Consider the following 23,735-nt stretch of genomic DNA (forward strand, 5'->3'; position numbering starts at 1 on the left):
TCGCTTCTTATCAATCATCACTTCAGTGATACTTAGCATTCAAATTACCATGAAACATAAGAGGATAGGAGAAAATATATGTCTTTAATGATTAAATCCAAGCCTCTCTAAAAGTCCTGAAAGTAAATATCCCTCTCTTAACGGTGCGTCTAAAACAAAATGTTCTGGGTCCTAGAGTATAATTTGCTTAACTGTGGGTAAGAAAGAAAGAGAGGGCCAATCAGAAAATACGCCATCAGGCCGGCCCAGTGGCTCAGGAGGTTAGAGCTCCATGCTCCTAACTCCGAAGGCTGCCATTTCGATTCCCACATGGGCCAGTGGGCTCTCAACCACAAGGTTGCCAGTTCAATTCCTCGAGTCCCACAATGGATGGTGGGCAGCGTCCCCTGCAACTAAAATTGAACACGGCACCTTGAGCTAAGCTGCCACTGAGCTCCTGGATGGCTCAGTTGGTTGGAATGCATCCTTTCAACCACAAGGTTGCCGGTTTCGACTCCCACAAGGGATCGTGGGCTGTGCCCCCTGCAACTAGAAAACAGCAACTGGACCTGGAACTGAGCTGCGCCCTCCACAACTAAGACTGAAAGGACAACAACTTGAAGCTGAACGGCACCCTCCAAAACTAAAACTGAAAGGACAACAACTTGACTTGGAAAAAAGGCCTGGAAGTACACACTGTTCCCCAATAAAGTCCTATTCCCCTTCCCAATAAAATCTTTAAAAAGAAAATACGCCATCACTCCAGTGTCAAGGAAAAGGGCGCTCCTTGAAGGGAATGAGTCTCCGTTTGCTCTAGTAACCCAGGGAGATGAATGACCTCAGTCAAGAGCTCAAACTCTGAAAGTCAATAGCTGTGTGTTCAAATTCGAGCTTGCAATGGGGGGGGGGGGGGGGCGCTGAAGGGATGGGGGTGGCGCTGAAGGGATACATTCCAGCTTTCAAGTGCTTATATTTACCTGACTGAAAAACAAGTTCACAGGACAATTTACAGAGCAGTGGTTCTCTGAATTATATCAGCCATGTCATCAGTGTTTATTAAGCACAACTCGGGAGTATGGGTTGGAACTAGCATCAACACAGAATTTAATGGGAGAAATCACATATATGTTCAAGAAATAAGGGGATGAAGGAAGAGAAGGTGGGAGAGGATGAGACAGGGAAGATAATGTTTAGTGCTCTAGCAGGGTTATTTATCCAAGGTAATTTAGTCTCAGCAGAATTTCAGGGAAAACTGACCAAATATAGCATTGAAAAACTAACTACATCATGGGAAACTCCCAAAAGATTTCTGTTGAGACAGAATAGATGCCACAGGAAAGTTTCATTTACAGAGAAAGCTCCCAGAAATGTTTTGGGGAAGAGGAAGGTGGAAGAGAGATAGTGATGGAATGCCACTTTCAAAATAAATAGGTTTCTTTGCCAAGGGAGGAAAAAAGAATAACAAGCAGACTGACAAATTTATATGCCTAAAAGTTATTTTAGCACAATTCCAAATGACTTCTCATTCAACTTACATAGTGTGTTTTGTGAAAGAAAGTGATCGGGATGGGGAAAGTGGCGTATTAGAGAAAAAAATACACATTAATTGTGTCATCAGCTCAACAAACAGGAAATGAATTTTCTAATGTATAAACACATTGGAAAGAGACCGCCCATGCCCCCCCCCCCAAAAAAGCCAGGGACCAGTGGCATTGATATTAAACACCACAAGGAAATTTCATTTTATGTAAAAATGTAGAAGGGTTAAAAAAAAAAAAAAAAAAAAAGGTCATTTTGATTAATATTCTCCCTCTATAGCTAATTCCTGTTGGAGTAGAATAAAAATCTCCAAAAAAAAGTTAGGAATTAAATATTAAAACTTAAGGAGTTGGATAAAACTATTAGCTGTATTTTTCATTGCAAACCATGGAAAGAATGACTCTTAAGATGTTATTTGCCATTGTAGAAAATAAATTTCAACATTTCTTCTCTTCACATACCCACATTAATTGAAGGAGACTTGAAGAACTAAACCTGATTGAAATGAAGGTGAAAGCTGTCTGATGGCCATGATTACCCAGAGTGTGCTAAGAATTTGCAAGTTCTAGTTGAGCACCACCAGAGCGCAGCCAAATTGGAAGTGATCTCATTTCACTTTAGAATGAAAAAGCCCTATCACTGGCACTCGTGGAGCATCACCAAGGTTACTCAATATCAAATAGCCTGCAAAGATTCTACGCCAACACTAGAGACTTCAGTTGTACAGTGAATGATAACAAACCTTATCCACAGTGCCTTCAATGTAGCATTTTTATGCTGCACTGAGCGAAATATAGAGGCCACTCAAGTTACTCACTTTATCAGGAATTAAAATAGAATTGCTGAAACAGCAGACTGGCTACAGACACAAAAACAAAACAAAAAGCTTTTTGTTTAAACAATCCATAGTGCTTTGTTAAGACTGGGATCATTTGAATGACTGTCTTTGCTATTCTATCTTTTGTGTGTTGTTAACCATTAAAAAAAAAAGAGACAAGTCTCTCTACCTACTGAAAAAGCAATGGTTGTTCAGTTTTCCTTTGCTCTTGCATCTGACTTCCGTCTCACAGGTGTACAACTCTTTCAGGGTTACCATGCTTAGAGCAGTGAGCGTTATAAAAAAATTCCATGAGCCATCAAGTCCAGCATAAGACATTAAACATCCCCTTTTGTACAGCATCTCCAATCAGCCCATTCCTTATTTTTATCTTTGCTCTTTTCTCAGTAGAGAATTTAATCCATTGTTTTATCAGGTTGGGCAATTTTCCATAAGGAAATAAATTCCCCCCCAAAAAAGTCTAATGAAATACTAAATGTATGTGTGTGTGTGTGTGTGTGAAGCCGTTAATGACATAATCATTTATTTTTGAAGTCAATCTAATTAAATTCACAAGCACTGAACAAGAGCACCAAATGAAGTCCTTCTCATCAAAGAACTAGTAATATCGTGGGGGTCATATTTCTATCAAGCCCTCAACACCATCTAATGAACAACTTCAACATTCTTTTGCTCCATCTCAAAACCTGCTCCCCCCACCCCATTCCTCTGTCTAGGGGACAGTAGTTGAAACCTGACCTCAGCCGGAATTCACTGCCTACCACCTCCTCATGGAACATCTCCCATTGTCTCTTTGTTTCTGCAATCTTTTCCCCTCCTGTAGGCTCCCATGTTTTAATTGGCTCTAATTTTTCAAGCAAGTGATAATATTACCTCTATTCCTGTCACCGCCTCAAAATCCTGTCCCTTTTTTCTTTGCTTTGTTGACATCTTTTACTTTACTTCTTTGTTTCTTAAAACATTACCTGTATTATTTTTCTGCTTATAAAACTAATTCTTATCTCATGAAATCTGGCTTAAATCCAAAGATTTCCTTGAAACTGCTCTCGTGAAGGTCACCAATGGCCACTTGTGAAGGTCACCAATGGCCACCCTTGCTTTAGACACTCTCCCCATGCCTGAGCACCATGATGCCTGCCCCATCCTGACTGATGTTCTTCTTCCCCAACTACTCTTTACCAGCTTATTGAAAACCCCCCAAAAGAAAGCCTTCCAAGCTCAAGCCAGAGCTCCCTCATCCTTAATCTCCTCACTCCTGCATTTTCACCAGTTGCTCTGTGGCTTTGGCTCTCATCTCCCTCCTGAGTTCTAGAGGACCTTTCCAGGGCCTGCACAAACCCAACAGTATGTACAGTGCCACGCACTGGACTGTGTGTTGGGATCACACAAATGACCAGAAAAGGTCCTGCTCCCAAGGTTCTTGCTATCAGGTAGGGAGATAAACATGTAAACACAACTATATAGCTTAGTATAAGCAGTTTAAAGGAGGGGTGTAAGGTTCTGTGGAAAAGGGTAGAAGGCATGCCAGGGTCTGCCTTGGGGAGTCTCAGGAAAACTCTGTGGAGATCTGGGCCCCTACGAGGCAGTTCTTGCAGGGGGAAAGGAGTTGAGCAGGTGTGAGAGGCTGTGGTTCTGAAAGGAGAAGGAATGAACTGGAACATGCAGTGGAGAGAAAGGCAGGACAAGATACGCTAGGACTCTCATCAAAGGCCTTTATCTTTACATGTGAAGGCACAGGATCAAGAACTTGTGTGGGGGGATAGAGAAGCATGGGGGAGAGAGAGTGACTGGGCAGATGAAGCTGGACAAATGGCTCAGGTCATGAAGGTTCTCCAGATGCTGCGGACATTAGGTTTTATCCTCTTAGTGACGAGGAGCTGGTAAAGATGTTTTTTAACAAAGCAGAGGCACCATCGGATTTATGTTTTAAAGACAACACCCGGAGACAAGGGTGCGGCTCGATGATACCACCGTCATCAACCTGCACACGAGTTACTCATGCATACATCTTATCTCCCTGGCTTCCGGTAGAAATCAGCAGTCATTCATCTTTGACTCAGAAATAAACAGCCAGCCCTGTGCCTCACTTATAGGGGACACTTAGAAAATGTTTATATCAACGCAAACTTGGACTTTAGACAAACCAACTTGTCAGGACTTATGCTCAGCAGTCAATTATATGTTTCTGTCAATAAACTTCACACATGTCACCCTTTAGGCATTATAATAAATACCGAGAGGCCAATCCAGACTTTTGGAGCTTAGACAGAAACGTAGAAATCATAAATTGTTTTCCAGAGGAGGAAGCCAAGCGCAAAAAATGGGATATGATTTTCCAAAGCCCCGCAGGCTACGGGCAGCGCTGGAATCAGAATTCTGGTCTCTCAGCTCATCTTCAGAATAGTTAATAACAACAGAACAAGATGTCAGTGCTGCTGTGGTTTAGGAAAGATGAGACAACGTATTTCCCAGCTTGTTCAGTGGCTTTTTCAGAATAATGTACCACTACTCCCCTACCCACAATTATATGCCAGCCTTTAAACTAGAAAATAACTTAAAATTCTATATGAATGGGTATGAGCAATTTAATGCTTCTTACAAAAAATTTAAAAGAATCTCTTTAACCAGCGATATTCTATCTTCTTGCACAAATCAATTCTACCAAAGGATTCTTCAAGAAGAACACAAGTTGGGACAGCCCAGTGGCTCAGGCGGTTAGAGCTCCATGCTCCTAACTCCAAAGGCTGCCGGTTCGATTCCCACATGGGCCAGTGGGCTCTCAACCACAAGGTTGCCAGTTCAATTCCTTGAGTCCCACAAGGGATGGTGGGCAGCGCCCCCTGCAACTATGATTGAACACGGCACCTTGAGCTGAGCTGCCCCTGAGCTCCCAGATGGCTCAGTTGGTTGGAGTGCGTCCTCTCAACCACAAGGTTGCCGGTTCGACTCCCGCAAGGGATGGTGGGCTGTGCCCCCTGCAACTAGAAAACGGCAACTGGACCTGGAACTGAGCTGTGCCCTCCACAACTAAGACTGAAAGGACAACAACTTGAAGCTGAATGGCACCCTCCACAACTAAGATTAAAAGGACAACAACTTGACTTGGAAAAAAAAAAAAGGCCTGGAAGTACTGTTCCCCAATAAAGTCCTGTTTCCCTTCCCCAATAAAATCTTAAAAAAAAAAAAAAGAATACAAGTAATGAGCTAATAAGCAAAAGGTAAACTCAGCTGTAAGTACTAAATCATTGGCGTATTTAATATTTCCAAACGCTTATCTTTCTTTCCCTTGTCCCTTCTATAACCTGTGCCATTTTTTTCAATCCACTGAGGTACTAATGACCTATTATAAACCTAAAAACAAGCACTAAATGCCATTAGGCTGGTCCATGGCTATAGATAATAGTCACACATGATGTCTCCTGATGAAGCTTCCTTTATTTCTCTTACACTTCTTTGAATTTTAATGAAATGGGGATGAGTGAAGAGATTTCTTGAGCAAGTGTGAAGCCGTCACCTTTAGGCATCCATGAGCTATTCTGCATTTCCTAAGTTAATTGGCTAAAGAAACCAAACCTGCCTTGGGCCTTTAGATTCCCAGGGTGAGCCCTGTCCCTACGACCTTTTTAAAAGCTGAGGGCGCCGCAGAGGCATCAAAGGGCTAGGCTTCCTCAGTTCCCCGCAGGATCTGAGACCAAAATAGGCCAGCACCGCTGAGCAAGAACCTTGACTTTCAGCCCTGGCCATGTATGAACTGCAAAGTAGCTATAATCCCGTAACTTCCATGGACCCTGGTTTACTTCACTACAAAATAAAAAGGGGATTTATTAATGAGAGGAGCTGGGAGATCCCTCCCAGCTCGCGTTTTAGGTATCTTTCAGAGGGTGATGGTGAATGGGGACAAAGGCACCTTGCTTCTATGGATGAAATGAACCTCAGTGTCTACTGTCTGTGGCTGTCACTGTCCTCTGAAGATGCTGTCCCTTCTTCTCTCCCTCCTATCCCTCCTCCCCAGAGCATATCTCTTGAGTACACCAAGTGGGAGCAAAAACCCCAGCTAATTCATGACAGCCATTTGGGCTAAAATTTATGAAAAAAACGTACCTGTATTCCATTGCATTTTCATTAAAATGCACCCTTCCCTCCACAAACACTTAACTACTTCCACTTTGAGATACTTTACATAAATAAGCTAATTTTATTCCCATGTAAACAGATACTTGATGTTTATTTTATAGATGAGAAAATAAGCTCAAATAAAAAAACCTCAAAGTTAAACTCAAATCACATATCCTTAGTACATAAGATAGGATTTAAACCTTGATGTGACCCACGCACTTGACATTAAACCGGGGCTTTTCCTATTAGAAAGCAAGAATATGAGGTTTCTGGAGTTTGTCATAGTTTCTTTGTTTTAAATTTATTTTTCAATTACAGTTGATAGACAGTAACATATTAGTTTCAGGTGTACAACATAGTGATTAAACATTTATATACTTTATAAAGTGATCACTCTGGTCATTTTCTATTTTTTGACCAGTAATGGTACTGGTTACTTAGATGTATTCTTTATAATTATTTGTTAGACGGTACATGTTTTATGTATTTGTCTATGTTATATGTCGTCATTTTTAAAAGTGGCAGAAGAGAAAAAGACGAAGAATTCAGTGTTGTGAGCACAGGTGGGCAAAGCAGACGTTCACCTTGAATCTGTGTGAAGTGGTGAGCAGACGTAGCATTCCAGGACAGGGCTCTCCGTCAACACCCACAAGGCCCTACGGAGAAAGGCATCTCCCAGACAGTCCTGTGCAAAGTGCCCCCGAGAGAATCTATAGCCAAACGCACAGGGCACCTGGGGTACCCTAGGGACCCATGTGCCCACGGCAGACAGATAAGACAGCCATGGCTCCTCATCAAACCCAGAGGGAACCACGGACCCTTTCCCAGAACAGAATATGTGTCTAAGTCAAAAGGGAACTAGGAGGCTTCTTGACAATGAAAGGTAGATGCAGTGGCCACAAGGTAAAGTCTGTGTGTCAGGAACTGTCAGGAAACCTGGCTGACCCTACTTGGTAACCTTCTCGGTATTTGAAGAAAGGTATACCATTCTCTAACACTGAACAGGTTGGTGTGTTTGTACACGTGCACGCACACACACACACACACACACACACACACACACACACACACAGAGTTTTTAATCACCTGGTAAATCCCCAACTCCTATCCCTCCAGATACAATAAATGTAACCCTCTGACTCTGAATTAACACAGGCCAGATTCAACATTCCTCCCTCTGCTCACACTTCTAATTCTAGAACCACAGAGCAGGCTGACCTGCTAAAATGGATTCCTTCAGGAAAGAGTGCTGTGACTAAAGAACATTTCTGATACCAACAACAGATGCTCTGGGAACTAATTCCAGCGGGAGTGTACACAGATACAGTAACTAAACTGCCTGTTAAACATACTGTGAGAAAGTATGTTTATCTCTCTCCCAAGTTGGGCTTTTTGGGGATGGAGCCTTAAAAATAACATGTGTTTATTTCAGCCTTTCATAAGCTCTTAATTTTCAAATGAGATTTATAGGTTGTAAAGAAATAAAATCTGGACCTCTCACAGCCTGATCATGCCCACACCCACCCCTCAGGCCCCACTAAACTGTGGCCCTTTTAATAAAGCTAAAAATTACCCAGATAAAAATGTAATGAGATAAAGGTTACTCATCATCACGGCTAGCTCTCATGAAGTTCGCGAAGTGTTCAAAAACTATGGAGATTAAAAGGGTGGAATTCTTCTGGAAAGTCAGTAAAAACCTGAGTGAATTCTTTCTGGATAATAGGATCCATCTTCAGAAATTCACTGTTCATTACTAGCCAGATGTCCTGTTGAGCCAAATAGCAAATAACTATTTTTAAATCTAGGTACAGCAGGTCCTCCAATAACATTGTTTCGTTCAACGTCGTTTTGTTATAACGTTTATGAGATACTGTAGGAACGGAACTCTTGTTTACGTCAACTAGCCTATGGAAAAGTTGGTTTCATTATATGTCCTTTTGCTGCAGTTCCAAGAACCTATCGACAAGATTAAGTGAGAACTTATGGCTCATGTTTATATCCTCATTAGCAGTAAATCATTTCCTAAATCTGTAGTAAGAAAATAAATCCACAAAACCAAATCATGTGATCTAAGAGCATGACCACCGAAGTCTATCAAATCCTCCAGAGATTAGCCAACAACAAACACCAAAGAGCTCTGTTCTATTTGGACCAGAATAGAGTGTAATTGCACACGGAAGACATCTGCTCCAGGCACTCCACATGCTGTTTCACACGTGGCGAAAGCCCATCTCGGCTCCAATGGGGCAATGGGGGAGTGGGGGAGTGGGGGAGTGTCTCCCAGCGCTCCTCGCTTCCAGCAGACTGAGCCCTCTCTCCCTATGCCCACTGCACCTCATACACTATTGTCTGTTTGCTTCCATCTTGACATCAGACAGCCAGGGCAGCTCTTTAAAGTTAGGGACCCACAAACATTTATCCATTCATTTAAAAAATCCTGGTATAGTCCAGAATTGATGCTCAAATACTTATTAAATACTAGTATCTCCCTTTATGTCCTAACTCAAATGCAGCTTTTTGACAAAAATATTTTTTAGTAAACCTGGTGCCTATCTCCACCATTCTACTGACCACTAATCATTTCTGCATTACTTTAGTAAGTGAACGTTTACAACACTTAGGGTAATTTACAGTACTCACTGTAGCATTTCCCGCCATATGTTATGATCCTGAAGAGAGCTGAGCTCCCCATAAAAACTGACACATTTCATACAATGAGAATTCAATGATCATGAAAACGCACCAATCTGTTTAATATCAAAGAATAGTATTCCTTCCTTAAAATTACAGACAAGGTCAAGTAAGAAGAAAAGAAACAAAATAGATTACTTACTGTGAATAGTTAGCTACCTTTCTATATTTTTAAGCAAAGATCATTGAGGTAAAATTAACTCAGACTGATAACCTGATATAACATCATATCTAATAGTGCCATATATTCAGGGACTGAATGTTTTCTTTTTAATCTTCATTGATACTGAGGCAATGAATACTTTGCACTCATGTTCTGTTTATCGCAGGTTGCCAACATAGTGTAGGGAGAGTGGAACATGAAGTTCTATACATGTGATTTATAAATACATACATAAATAAATAAACAAAAAGAACTCAGACACTCTCATTTCATCTTTCTCAACCACTGTTCTTAAAGTTATTATTTTTCTAAAATCTCTTAAGGAGTATTTAAGTCTAGACTTTCAAGAACTGTCCAAAGTTATTCATTTTCTTAATGGCAAATCTCTTCGATGAATCATTTTAAGGCATTAAAGCAATTACCAAAGAAAGCAGTTACCTTTTCAAAATTAAATCCAAGTGTAGGCAAAACCAGTGGTGATGAAATTTCATATGGATCTACTGAATAGTCAAAAAGAAAATAAAAATCAGAAAAATCTAGACACAGATGTTTAATTTTCTAAAGGAAGAAAGAAAAGAAAAACTCTGATCTGGTACTTGAAAATACATGAAAGAGGCAGTGAAGCCGTTTCCTGGAGAGTGACCAAAAAAACCTGGGCCTGAATATTCAAACTCACACATACCTTCCCCAAAGCACTCTCTACAAGCCAGACCATGCAGTGCTCTGCTCAGAGCTCTGAGAGAAATATGAACAACAGCACTGCCTCAGGGCTTTGTCCTGGGACCTGTGCCATTTAATATTCTTATTAATGATTTGGAGGCGGAAGGTGAGCTACAAGTGGGGAAGCTCCTTGACAAAATTTACTGAAGATAATCGCTAGCACCTGAAGAGACCTAGTAGAAATTTTGGTTGGATTTAGGTACATTAAGTGACCAACATCAGGAAAGCAAAGGTCAAAGTACAACTACAAGGCCATACAAAAGAGCCCAACCAACGCCATTCTTCTCATCTAAGCGTGCAGTCACTAAATATGGAGGTGCCTCAGGTTAACGAGAAAGGGAACCCAATAACGTCCTCATTTCTGGACAGTCCGACGCCAAGACTGAAAGAGGCAGGATAATTTAAGCATTATAAATGATTAAAGGGCAGGACTACGATCTCAAATGTTTGTGTAGCTCTGTTCAGAATACCAAACTTATGTTGAGTCCTTTGAGAGTTATTCCTTCTCTCTCTAAGCAGAAATTATCTGCTTTCTTTAACTCCCAAACAGCAATTTTTGACCCATCTCTTGAGTATTTTTCACATTGTGATTTGCAGTATAAACAAAAGTATACATTCCCTGGGAGACAAGACATTGCCTTTGTATTCTGCAGTTCTGCCAGAATAGATTTCTAACAAATGGTTGTGAAACGCAGTATCGTACAACAGGTAAGAACGTGAACTCTGCAGCCTCAGAATGTCCAAGTTTAAATCCTGGTTCTACCACTAACTATGAGAGCGTAGGAAAGTTTTCTAATCTTTGTGTCTCCACTTTTTCATCTGTAAAACTGGCACAGTAACAGTAAGCACTAGAAGTATTATGAGGACTAAATAAGATCATACATGCAATGGGCTCAGAATGGTACTTGGCATATAGTTAAGTGTAGATGTAATTGGGCATACAGTGTTTAATGAATGGTAGCCAGTAATCACTAATCACAGTAACAGTACATTAATGAATTAATTACTTAATCAATGGCTGAGATACAAGTAAAATCTATCATAAAAGTTAGAGGGGGTGCTCATGCTGGGTTTTCCTCATGATAGTATTTCTCCCAGATCGTAGTCTTTCATAATTAGATAAAACACAGGACATCCAGTTCAATTAAATTTTAGATAAACTACAAGTACTTTTTTAGATAACTACGCCCCAATATTGCATCGTAGGAGAAAACTGGTAGAAGCAGCATCTGGTAGAATAAGAACACTGGTTGTCTGTTTTAAGAAAAAGTCTCTGAAATATTAAAAGTCACTCCTTCCTCTTTTAAAGTACTTCCTCCCTTTTTAAAAAAATCACTTTCAGGAAGCCCTCCTTGCTACACATTTACACCTCTTAACATCAACAAGTTGAAGTAAAAACGAGAATATGAAACTAGACACAGGACACTCTTCCTATAGTTACTACTGACCACTGTGTACTCTGCCCATCAGTTGACAGAACCTACTTACAGGAGCCCAGTGGGTGCTGCCCAAGTTCTGATCAATCAAACCAAGATGTACTCCTTCAAAGTCTATGTGTAGGTGCCCTTTCCTCCCAACTTGAACTAAACAGAAGAAACCATTAGAAAGTATTAGCTTTAACAAATTTGCTTTGAATACTTACAGTATTCAGATTAAATTGATACTGGTGGTTTAAACTCACTCGAGGGTTTCTAAACAGGGTGGGCTCTTTAAGGACAGATTTGCATATATGTAAACAGTCAAGTTTCTATAGACACAAAAACATATTAGGCCTGTCCTAGGCTGTATTTATGATATCTCATAACGACACAGCATACTACATGTTTATTATAAATAGATCGTCTTTTGTAAATAATCAAATTTATGCTTTCAATTCTAATGGTCAGTAGTCCAAGAACAACAAGCTTGCAGGTGGCAATCTTACCCCTTAGTACTGATTTGAGGTTGAGCTTGGCTTGGCGGTGCAGGTCCTCTACGCAGGGGGGTCTTGTAGTGGGAAGGAACACGTTCTCCTGCTGGTGCCATGGGGCAGTGTAGTGGACTGACCATCTACTCTCCTCATCTAGGTTGGAAACCGCTGTAAAGAGAGAGAATAAATTCAGGTGTCAAATTGAGCTTCATGGGCTCCAAATGTATTACATCCAGATAGGATTCTTGGTGCTTCATACATCCATGGGTAAGGGCCGGCAAGGGGGAAATAGAGCAAACTCTGAATGGGATTAATCTTAGACTGCAGGGGTCCTTTCCACAGTGTTTTGCCTCTAAAGGAAACAGTGAAACTGTCCGTCATCACCTACAATGTTTTGGTAGAACTGTTTGCTCAGTTAATTGCTTCCTAGCATTTTAGGCCCTCCCTCTACTCCAGTGTTAGAAAATGATTGACAAAATTGATAGACTTCCAATTCCTGCTTAAGTTCGCCAGGATAGATATCTGTTATTCATCTGTACAATGCCACTTCATCAGTAAATGTCAGATTGTCAAGACAGAAACAAATTTCTTCCTGAGCGGTAGAGAACAAATCTTTCCGCTCAAGCATTATTTTAAAATATCACTGTAAAAACTCAAATTTAAAAAATTAAGCATTACATTCAATGTAATATATTTAAATAGCATATCTAATAGAAGTAGAAATCAATTTGTGCTACAAAATCTTCTCTGTATGTCTTGCTTTCATAAAATACTTTTACATTAAAATGTTTTTCAAAAATTCCAGTGTAATTGACTTTTCCCAACCTAATCCAATTCAACTGAATTTTCCCAGCACAAATGAGATGAAAACATTAGAGGGAGAAAGGATAGGTAATCATGAAAGAATGCTAAATCTCTATACTAATTTTCCTTTATTCCCCACAGGACTTGGGACCTCTTTTGTCTATTTCCTTTTTCATGAAAACACAACCTAAAATGAGATACCAGTAGAGCCCAACATGAAACAATTTTTTAATGCTTTCTATATAGTGCCACTGTGAGCCAGGCATAGGGGAGACTAGAGAAGCATAAGAGAAAGAAGAGACTGCACTGAGTCATTTACTAGGGGTGATAAGTCTAACACCCATAAAATCAGCAGATACTAGGCTAATTGTGAGTCAGGCGATTCTTCCCTAACTCTGACCTATACTACAGAGTGCACACTGGGCGTACCCATTTCTAGAATATAACATGTCTCTGGTAACTAGACCATAAAATAGATTCTCAAAATAAAATGAACAGGCATGCATGAACTATTAAACCTTTCCATTTGAGCCTATTTAAAGTTAACTCAATGTACCCCACAGCACAGCTGCTACAACTGGCATAAAGTTCAAGTTAACTAATATATGTAAAGTCTTAGCTCATAGCATAACTTATGTAAACCATGGTTGTGGCAGGAGCAGTGAAATTACTGTAAAGGAGCCCCTGACTTTAGAACCATCATGAAGGAGGAGCTGGGCCTTTCTCAGCGCCCCTGGGAACCCGAGCCACAGGTGAGGGAACCTCTCACTCCAAGGGCCATCTTTTCTACAGCTACTAAATTCTACAAACATTGCTTCCAAATAATTCATTTCTTAAATGATCCCACCGTCTCCATCTATTGCTAAATGAAATAATAAATATTGAGAACTAGACATCAAGTTAAAAACAGAAATGTCCTGTGTGCTTTCTGCTTTTGGAGTTTGACAAAAGAAGCATGTAAACTAGGCACCTGGCATTTCACATAACCTCCTGTTGAACAAATGTTCTGCATGGTGCATGTAACTATCAATCTTAATACATAAAATCCACAAAGACCTGACTTAGCTCTGACTTACGTATCTGAGAATCTTGCACGGGGGCGGGACTCACCATATGTCCCCCAAAGAGAAGCCCTAGTCAATTACAATGTTTTGTGCTGGTGTCCGTTTATTTGAAAGATTGAGTTACCACACTTCATAGCTGGAAAATATTGAAAATTGAAACTTTTCCTATTTGCCAATTACAAATCAAATCCAAGTAATAGTATTCAAGGCTGTGTAATCGTACGATCAGCTCCACACACTGTACAGTTACCAACTGGCTCCTATGAAAGACTGGCAGTCTCTTCCCTGGCGAATCTCAGTCTTGCCAAGGCAGATTTTAATCAGTCCATCCAAACACAGCCTCCGAGCAAGGGAGCTGCAGAAAGCGATCCCAGAGTGCAGTTCTTTGTTGCTTTCTCCAAAGTTTCTTACCAATGCATCCTCCCCATGCACATTTATCCAGTTTAATACATTGGTCCCAAAACTAAAAGCTAAACTAAATTTGATAAACCAGCAACTATGTAAAAACAAAACCACATATTTGTAAAAATTCTACTTCTCAGGGAATGAAGAAGAGCCTGGATTAAAGACATTTAAACCACTGGCAAGTACACAATGAAGCCACACCACAAAAGCTGTGTACTTAACAATGACTGATCGGTCTAACAGAGTTAGTTTGTCCTCCAGCTCTAAGATACAAAACAGAGAGGGCCAGGGAGTTTTACAGGATCATCCCCACCAAAAATATGTGACACGTTACACAGAGGTTCCCTGCACAGTAAGCCAAAGAATCAAAAAACAAAAAAAACAAACAAAAATACCATACATCAGGGCAGACATAAAATAAATACAAGGCTTTTTTCCCTCCGTTCTTCGAAGGGCTTCTTTTGAGAACCACAAAAGAAGTGAATTCACCTAAAATCTCAACCATGAATAAATAAGACATGCTGAGATCACATAATTCTGCCTTAGAGTTACAAACATGTGAGGTATTTGAACAACCTGGTATAGAATGGAGTTTAACTTGTGCCAATTATGCTGTTTCACACTCTAAATCCGTCACTCAAAAGAATGAAATAGTACATAAAACACACACACACACACACACACACACACACACACACACAGTGGGGAGAAGACAAACTACTTACTTTTCTTCTTAAAAAGTTTAATTAAAGACTTGATTTTTGCATTAATGAAGGCCACCATTTCCAGGATGCCTACACAGGGCTTAGAAATTTAAATCACATTAAAAGCTCAGTCCAGAAGGCAGGTGGCAAGCTGCATCCTTCTGCTCAGATTCTAACTTCTTCCTCCGTTCCCAAACCATTAGACATCTGCCCGGGCTGATGTAACTTGGACGTTGAGCTTATTGTCAGGCAGTTACAAACCATTAACAGTCCTTGAACCTGAAAATCTCCCACTGAAACCTAATCTTTAAGGCTGAGAGCTACCAGTGACAACATGTGCAGAAAGAGAAAGCCAATCACAGTTCTTATTTGCATGATAACCACATCAGTCTTTCCGCTTCGGGGCTCGTTTATTCAGTTTTCTCTCCAACAGATCAGAAGTTTCTCCTCTCTGGAGTCCACAGAACAGTAGATTTCCTCCTCGGAGTCAAGGTGAAGTAAATGTGTTCCCCATTTACACTAGGCTACAATGAACGTCCAGATATTTTTACTGGAGCCGACAAGCCTTAGAGCAAGTCTGTGTTGATTCTTTGACTCTCCAGTTAATTCAGGCATTGGAACTGATTTAGGGGGAAAAAAGAGCCAATCTATTGTTTCCCGACCCCGCCCCCCCCCCCCCCCCAGGCTCTGCCTCCCACACCAAAGGAACGTTTACAAGCAGTAAAACTTTACAATAGAATGAATCTCCATGGAGCTTAAGTGATGACTTGGCTGCATTTTCGTGCAAATTAGTATGCCCTGCCTTCTCACCCAGATTTTTTTTTTCTGTCAGCCAGTGACTGAGAATCTGCATTGTAACTGCTCCAAAGTCAACACCCCTTTCCCCCTAAAAACTCCAACTTCCCCACTCCAAAGGAGAAATTTAAACACCCTAATCATTTTAATCTGTATTTTAAATTTAATTATCATTAAGCACCTGGTTTAAAAAAAAAACAAAAAAAAATCCCACAATTCTCCCCTCCCCCGCTACTGTTATTTGGGTTATTCTCTGACATGAATAGATACTGTACTGAGTTCTGGTTCTTTTGTCCATTCGCAATTAACCTCAGAGAACTGGGGAAACACAAATAGAGAAAGAAAAATCAGAAATGGAGTATAAGCAGGTTCTAGAAAATACATTCTGGGGTAAAGAAACAGGAGCAAAGAGGAAGGGAATACAGATCAGCCAATATTACAAAAAGGAACAAAGGAAAAGAATGCTCCTTACAATTCTCCCCAATTCTACTTCATGGAGAAACAGTTTTTGAAACACATTAGACAACCTCTTATTTCATAGCTTTGGGCCAGACTTATAACTGAATGGAAAAATGTAATAATCCACTAATTCAAAACATTTAGTTTATAACAAAAGCTCTTAGTCAAAGAACAAAATTTATGTGAGGGGCTCCCCCTAGGGAATGCTTTGGAATGATTCCTCCTCAAATCTTTTCCTCCTTTAATCTTATTTTTTGAACAACAACAAAAGCAAAGCAAACAACTAAATAAATAGAACACATTATTATCATATTACCATACACATTATCACAGATTTCCAATTTGTGTTCTTTCATCCTATACATAGTTTTACTTAAAAGTAATTATATGGCCAGATGGCAAATGAGAAAGAACTGAGTCTGTAAGTTAAATTATATAGCTACACTAAATTAGTGAAAAAATTCCCCTTAGGAAAACAAATTCAAAAGCAAGAGTGACCTCGCTCTACTTCTAAGCTGCCTCTCAACCTCATTGCCTTCAAGACAGGTAGCCGTGTGTTCTGGACAGAAGCTCGGATTCCTAATCTACAAGTTTCTGAAGTTAAATGTCACCACACATACTAGTAATTGAAAACAGCATGTAGCTTTTCATGTATACAACAATGGCATCAGAACACTGATTCATTCATTAAAAAGGTAAATTTGGGGCACATACATACTAAGTGCCACTCATTTGGGATACATCAGTGAGGTCCCTGCCCTCATGGAGCTTCCGTTATTTTGACAATAAACTACAATTGTATGGCGTGTTAGAAGGTGGTAAGTGCAATGGACAAAAGAAAAAGTTGAGTAAGATGAAAGGGGCGATGGGGGTGGGAAGTGGCCAGGACGCAGTATGAAGCAGAGGTAAGGGTAGACCTCATTTAAAAGGTGAGGTGTGAGTAAAAACTTTAAGAAGGCGATGGCAATAAAACAAAAATCTGTACAGTGACTCTCACGGGCTCTCATTTGAAAGAAGGAGATCTATTCATTGGGTAGTGAGGCTTTTCCAGTCCACCAGGACTAGTCAGAGACGCGCTCTAAGAAAATGACCAGCAGCAACAGTCACCCCTGGAGTGATTTCCTTTCTCACTCGATATTAAGCTTGGTATTAAGTGGCCACAGTTGTGTAAAGACCATGATACTATTTGGTTACACATCGGTCAGTGGTAGCCGACGGGTAGAAAGCACGCTTCCATCCCAGCATCCCGGGCACTTTGTCCTCTACAGGCTATTCTGCGCTGCTTCATGACGCAGGCCCAAAGTCCACATCTTCAGGGAGCAGCCAAATAAATTACGGTATTTATTGGGTAACATACTAAGTTGTGTTTTGAAAAAGCTTATTGATTATAAAGATTTCCCCAAGAATTTTATCATCTCTTCATATCCTGCATATAAGCATGAAAACAGGGCAGTGTTTTCATCTTATAATTTGCATTGCCTCGATGTCACAGTTTATTGAAGAGCCATGTCTTTCTGGAAACTCTAGTATTGTTTGATAGCTCAGTATCTACGTTCAACAGAAAATATATAAATCCACGGTACTTCCTATTCCAACGTTAGCTCTATAAGAGCATCAACAGTTAAAAAAAATTTTTTTCCTAAAATCCCAGACATGGAAAACTTGACAATGTAGCCTAGGAGTGAAGGACCACGTCTGGAGCCACCCACGGAGAATACTAGCCACTTACTGGAGGACTGACCTCTCCATACCTTGGTCTTTTCATCCGTAAAATGGAGGTAATAACAGGATTTATATTCTAAGGTTATTAAGCTCTTAGAACAGTATCTGATATGTCGTAAGCATATATAAGTATCTGTCAGATAGATGAATAAAATTTCAAAGAGATAGCTGAGCTGCCCTAAGTTTAATAAAGGGTCAGTCGTGCCCTAACGGAAGGAGAATCCACAGACCTCACAGTTGTCTTTCACTTGTCTCAGAGTTAAGCCGCCCGCTCCATGAATGATAGGTCTAAACCTATCACTTCCAGTTTTAATGCATGTTATCTTTTTTCTACGACCTAAAATTCCATCTTGAATCATTTAAAAAAAATTATCAGTGGTGCCCAGGGAACTTCCAACTAGTACCAATGGTCTTTTTCTCTCTCCTCATCTTTCTAATCATATACTGCGAATGACTGATTTCTGGAGCTCTTACTCAACACCACAGCACACTACAGTTGACCCTTAAACAATACACATGTGAACTCCATGGGTCCACTTATACATGGATTGTCAATTAATATTGTAAAAGTCTCTTTCTTAAAACTTTCTTAATAACATTTTCTTTTCTCCAGGCTACTTTATTGTAAGAATACAGTATATAATACATGTAACATGCAAAATATGTGTTAACTGACTGCTTGTGTTGGTTTAATAGATGGTCAACACTAAGCTATTAGTAAGTAGTTAACTTTTGGGGCAGTCAAAAGTTATACATGAATTTTAGACTGTGCAGGGGTTGGCGCCCCTAACCCCTACATTGTTCAAGGGTCAACTATAGTTCCTTTCCTACATCTGATCGCTCCTTCTCTAGATTCTGACAAACTCCTAGAGAGCTAGTCCTTAAACCTCTGTCCTATGCTATTTACTTATTCATCTTTGAAACCTTAATAATTTTGTAAGGCAGCAGTCAGCAAATTAAGGCCCTTGGGCCAAATCCCGCCAGCCCCTTTTTAAACGGTTGAAAAAGAAAATTGAAAGAAGAATAATATTTCGTGACGTGAAAATTACACAAAATTCAAATGTCAGCATCCATCGAGTAATAAAGTTGCAATGAACACCACTACAGCATTTGTGTATCTATTGTCCACGGCTGCTCTCAGTCTGCATGCAACAGCAAAGCTGAGTAGCTGTGACAAAGATTGTACGATCTGCAAAGCCAAAAATATTTACTATCTGAACCTTCACAGAAACAGACTGCTGACTCATGCCGTAATCTTCTGCCTTTAAACACCCTGCTTAGTCTCCATCTCTATCTGTTGTCTTTCATTTGTCCTCCATTTTCATATCGGGAACCTCTACTCAAATTTTACATTATCTCAAACTGAAGATCTAATTTAAGCCAATTTGATTTCCCTCCAAACCCTAGCTGCTTATCAAGAACTTTCTAATTTCTAGTAGGTCTGTAATCAAGTTTTCAATGAACGAGACAGGTTGAAAACGAGAAAACTGAGATCTAGAAGCTAATGCATGTCCAAGCTAAGATGATGAGAATTGGGGTGTCCTAATTCCTCTTTTACTAGCAATAAGTTTTGAAAAGATATCTTTAGTTAGTACATTGAAGTTAATATATCTTACACAAAAGTCCTTGCTGGGACACATAAGTAATAAAAATATTTAAAGTAAATCATTGTTTTTCTAAAACCACTATCAAATATTACAAAGAAAAATATGCTCTGGCATCACCAGAATGATCCTGGTGGCTTGTCCTGGCCCAGAATTTTGAAATTCTATCACCACTACTATTGTACAAATATTGGCATCCTTATTCATAAAGTTTCAACATTTCTGCTTAATTGGTCACTGAAATGATACCTTATTTATAACCAAATTTAAAATTTTTTCTTCTAGGAATCATCTGATTATTTCTACAGTTATCTGATTACTTCTTAGGAGTATGTATACAACATGCCAGCAAAGAGGTATGGAATATTTTGCAAAGTCATACATATTCTGAAATTTTTAACTGTTAACTGTGCACTTATGTTCAACCATTCAGCAATTTTCCAAGGAGCACTTACTCACTGGCTTGTGTTAAGCATCTGGGTGAAAAGTCAATCAAACATAGTCACTGACCTTAGAAAGGTCACACAGTCCAGTGGGGCTGTCACACCCGGACAGATAAATACAATAAAATAATGAATAAGCATAAGGAGAGAGATAAGACCATGCTGTTAATGGGACCCATGACAAAGGGCACATACCTCATTTAGAAAGCAAACAGCTGTTAGGGAACAGGAGAGAAGAGGGGACTCAGGCAAAGCACAATCACGGGACACAGGGAGGTCTGCAAATGCTTAGGTATAAGCTTATAGGAGAGTTGAGATGTGGCTGGAAGTGGCAAGGGAGGTAGAGAGAGAGGCAGGGGCCAGACCCTGAAGGGCACTGCTTGAGTGAAACAGTGGGTGGATTTTTAGTTGATGGGCTACTAGGGATTCACCGGAGGAGTTTAAGAAGGAAAGCCACATGACCAGTGTTGCATTTGAAAAAGATCACGAGTGCTGCATGATGTGTGTATTTGAATGGGTGCGACTGGGGACGCAGAAAGGAACTGGGGAACTGGTGCAGCAATCTACTTCAAAGGTGAGGAGGTCAGAATCACTTCCGTTTTAGGGCTACTTTTCTACAACTCCCTTGGTCTTCTTATGAGCCTGCGTTTAACAGTTTGTAAGGTTTCAGGAATGATTATGTACTTAGGTATAATAAAGAGTAAAACCCTAGCTATTAAACAAAGGACGCTGTTATCATTCATGCTTTCATCTGTAGTATACAACCTTGAAATACACTCTTACTGTTTTTATTAAGGACAAAACATATCCTTAAACCTAAAAGCTTCTTCAGAGCAGGGCTGTCTAAGGCTCCCAGGACTCATAGATAAGGCTTCCACCCCCTTATTACCCTCCCCGCTTTCCCATGGCCATTTAAGCAAAACCTCAGCCCTCTGAGCTGCATTACATGCAGTTAGGGTATAAAAAGTCTTTATTTTGAATCTAAAAATCGTTACAAACTTTGTTAAACAATATTTTGTAAAAAAGAACTTTTTCAAAACCTGTACTCAGGAGTTATAGGCAGAAACGAAGCATATCATATATATACACATTTTGAACTCCACAAAATAGAATTCTAGATCAAATGAAAATGGAATGTATAATCAATAAAGATCACTGTGGTCTTCTAAGTTGCAAGGAGAGGGAAGGGAAAGAAAAATTAGATATCATGGAGTCCTTTGCTGGTTAGGGTCGTGTACCAAGGGATAATTTTAAATACTTCTCAAAGGAATTTAGCTCTTCAAAAATTGAAAATTTCTATATCAATTATCTATAAACGGTGCTATCACTGACTGTCAATTTGTTTTAGGCTAGCTTTTAAAATCAAGCTTAACATCTGAAACAGAAGATTGTACATGACTAAGCTAATTTAGGAGTACTCTTATCTTTATTCATGGTTAAAATACTTGAAATGCAATTTTTAAATCTACAAACACACGCATTATCTCTTGTACTTTTCAGATTCATTAAAGCATTGGAAAACATCATAGCAGAAATTATCCCACATAAACCCCTGGTCCTATCAAATAAAATGCACACACTTAGCAGTAAGAGATTTTAGAAATTTCTAAAAATTAACTAGCAATATAATCCACTTAATAAAGCTTTAGTAATAGATAAACTTATTGTTTAGGCCTTATCTTTTGTTTATTAAGAAACAAAGTCCTCCCATAACTGTAACTTTTGGAGGAAAGAATTAAGTTTCATGTTTTTATAAACACTTTCATATTGAGAGCAATTATATAGTCTATAATACTTATATATCAAAATAATAATCATTATTGAAGCTGCAAAGCAAATCAATAGCACAGGCAGATGAATTAATACAATCAATAATTGTGTAAAATAATAAATTTTTTTTTAAAGAATAAATTTTAAAAACATCACTACCAGATAAAATACAGGATTGTCCAGATAAAGTTGAATTTTAGATAGACAAAATTTCATTATTAAGGGATTTTTCAAAAATCTACAGTAAAATTCATTTGTTAATACAATTGTAATTTATGATATTTAAATAATAGTCTTAAGTATCTGACACAACAGATGGAAAAATATACTTTATATTATTCAAATTAAATTGACATAGGTTCTTGCTGTTTGGCATTTAATTCATTAGAAACAAACCAAAAGATGAGTTGGTCACTTGTGACTAACGGATCAATCTCTTACTTTTCATATCAGGCATTTTTCTAACAAATTACTAATATTTATCTCTCCGTAGTTTAACATTTTAAGGATTTAAAATTCCTACTTTTCTTTGATTTACTTGTCCATTAGCTGACACATAAGAGGCATGCTAGAGCAATTTCCCAGTGGAAGGACCAGCCTGCCACCTCCCTAATCCAGCAGACACTAAGGGGACAACTGGTACTGTGTGCCCCAATGTGACGAAATAGTGAGCATAAATATCACCTATGGTAAATTCAGGTTAAACATTTTTGGTAAGTTAAATTTTTCCAGTTTACAGAGAGTACAAGAGCTAGAGGGAAAAAACGAAAACAATCAGTCAAACCAAAAGTGAAACAATTTGCTGGTCTGTCCTCTCCAATAAGTCAATTAAATAATAATGATAATAATAATAATAATAATGAGGAGGAGGAGAAGCCAGATTAAGAGAGATTTAAGGAACATCACATCACAGCCAGATGCACGACCCTGGATAGGATACTAGTTTGAGATAAACCAGCTATAAAGAAAGGCCTTTTTTAGACAAGAGGGGGAATTTGAATATATAGGTGTCATCTTATTCTTATGCTTTTCACAATTGCATACTGAGGTTTAAAAACACACATAAAGGGTTTAAAAGGTAATGTTGTAGAGATACTCTCCACAGAATGAAAACATGTGTCTCACAATACATGCTCATGAAGATTATTTTAACTGTCCCATGAATCATGTTAATTTCACAAAGAACATTTAAAATCACCAATGTTCTAGAACTTCATGGTACAATGATCTTTTCTTTCTTTTGCTTCTGAATTAACCTTTAATAATGAGTCATATGGCATATTGAAAACAAGACAAATGGAAATCGCTCTCTTCATCAGTATCTGGTGGGGGGAGTGGTTGGGGGTAGAAAGGGAAACCTTAAAGGATGATAATATATCAATTCTTTAGGAGGAACTTGATCTGACATCCACTTTGCCAGTTAATTCTGATGCTAGGAAACACCCTTAACTCTGCGTTGAAGCTAAAGGCTCCTGCTGTGGATCCTAGTTAATAATTTAATCTAAACCATTGCTACCATCTGCTCCGTCAATTTCAAAACGTCTGCTATCACTGTGACTAGTTTAGTCAAGCCACAATATTCATGTGACAAATGTTGAACAAATGAAAGGCAAGGCAAACAAAAAAAACGTTCTATGAAAAAAGAGAAAAACCCCAATCAAAAGTGCAAAACACAAAGGGAGGCCTGCTGACATCGCATTCAAAGTTCCACCCTGCCTGCAAGGATGGAAGGGTGCACTGTTTCTCTAATGCAGGCAATGTGACAAATGAACAGACTGGAGATGATGGACGTGAGGTGGGAAAGACAGGGAAGAGCTTTGTGAAGGGAATGAGGTTGGAAATACAGAGGGTGCCAAAAAATGTAAACACATTTTAAGAAAGAAAAAACTGTATTAAAATTGTAATACTCAATATACACTGATAACGAAAGAGAATACAAGTCACATTTGACTTCTGCAATTACAAGAGGTGCTCAAAGTGGTTACCATCAGCGTCCAGACACTTCTGATT

General features: G+C 39.2%; 1 protein-coding gene across 10 annotated transcripts in view; it reads right to left on the reverse strand.

Annotated features, from left to right (window-relative positions):
* The window catches only part of NHSL1 (NHS like 1), a 214,780-nt gene that overhangs the window by 48,611 nt on the left and 142,434 nt on the right, over positions 1–23,735 (reverse strand). For 9 of the 10 annotated variants that reach the window (XM_074333631.1, XM_074333632.1, XM_074333630.1 and 6 more), the window contains exon 2: positions 11,971–12,123. In XM_074333631.1, coding sequence (XP_074189732.1) covers positions 11,971–12,123 — 153 coding nt within the window. Of the gene's footprint in view, positions 1–11,970; positions 12,124–14,953; positions 15,484–23,735 lie in introns of those variants that run through there. The other variant, XM_019732762.2, reaches the window with a different exon arrangement.

This window comes from Rhinolophus sinicus, linkage group LG05, assembly GCF_036562045.2.
Source record: "Rhinolophus sinicus isolate RSC01 linkage group LG05, ASM3656204v1, whole genome shotgun sequence".
Classification (NCBI taxonomy): Eukaryota; Metazoa; Chordata; class Mammalia; order Chiroptera; family Rhinolophidae; genus Rhinolophus; species Rhinolophus sinicus.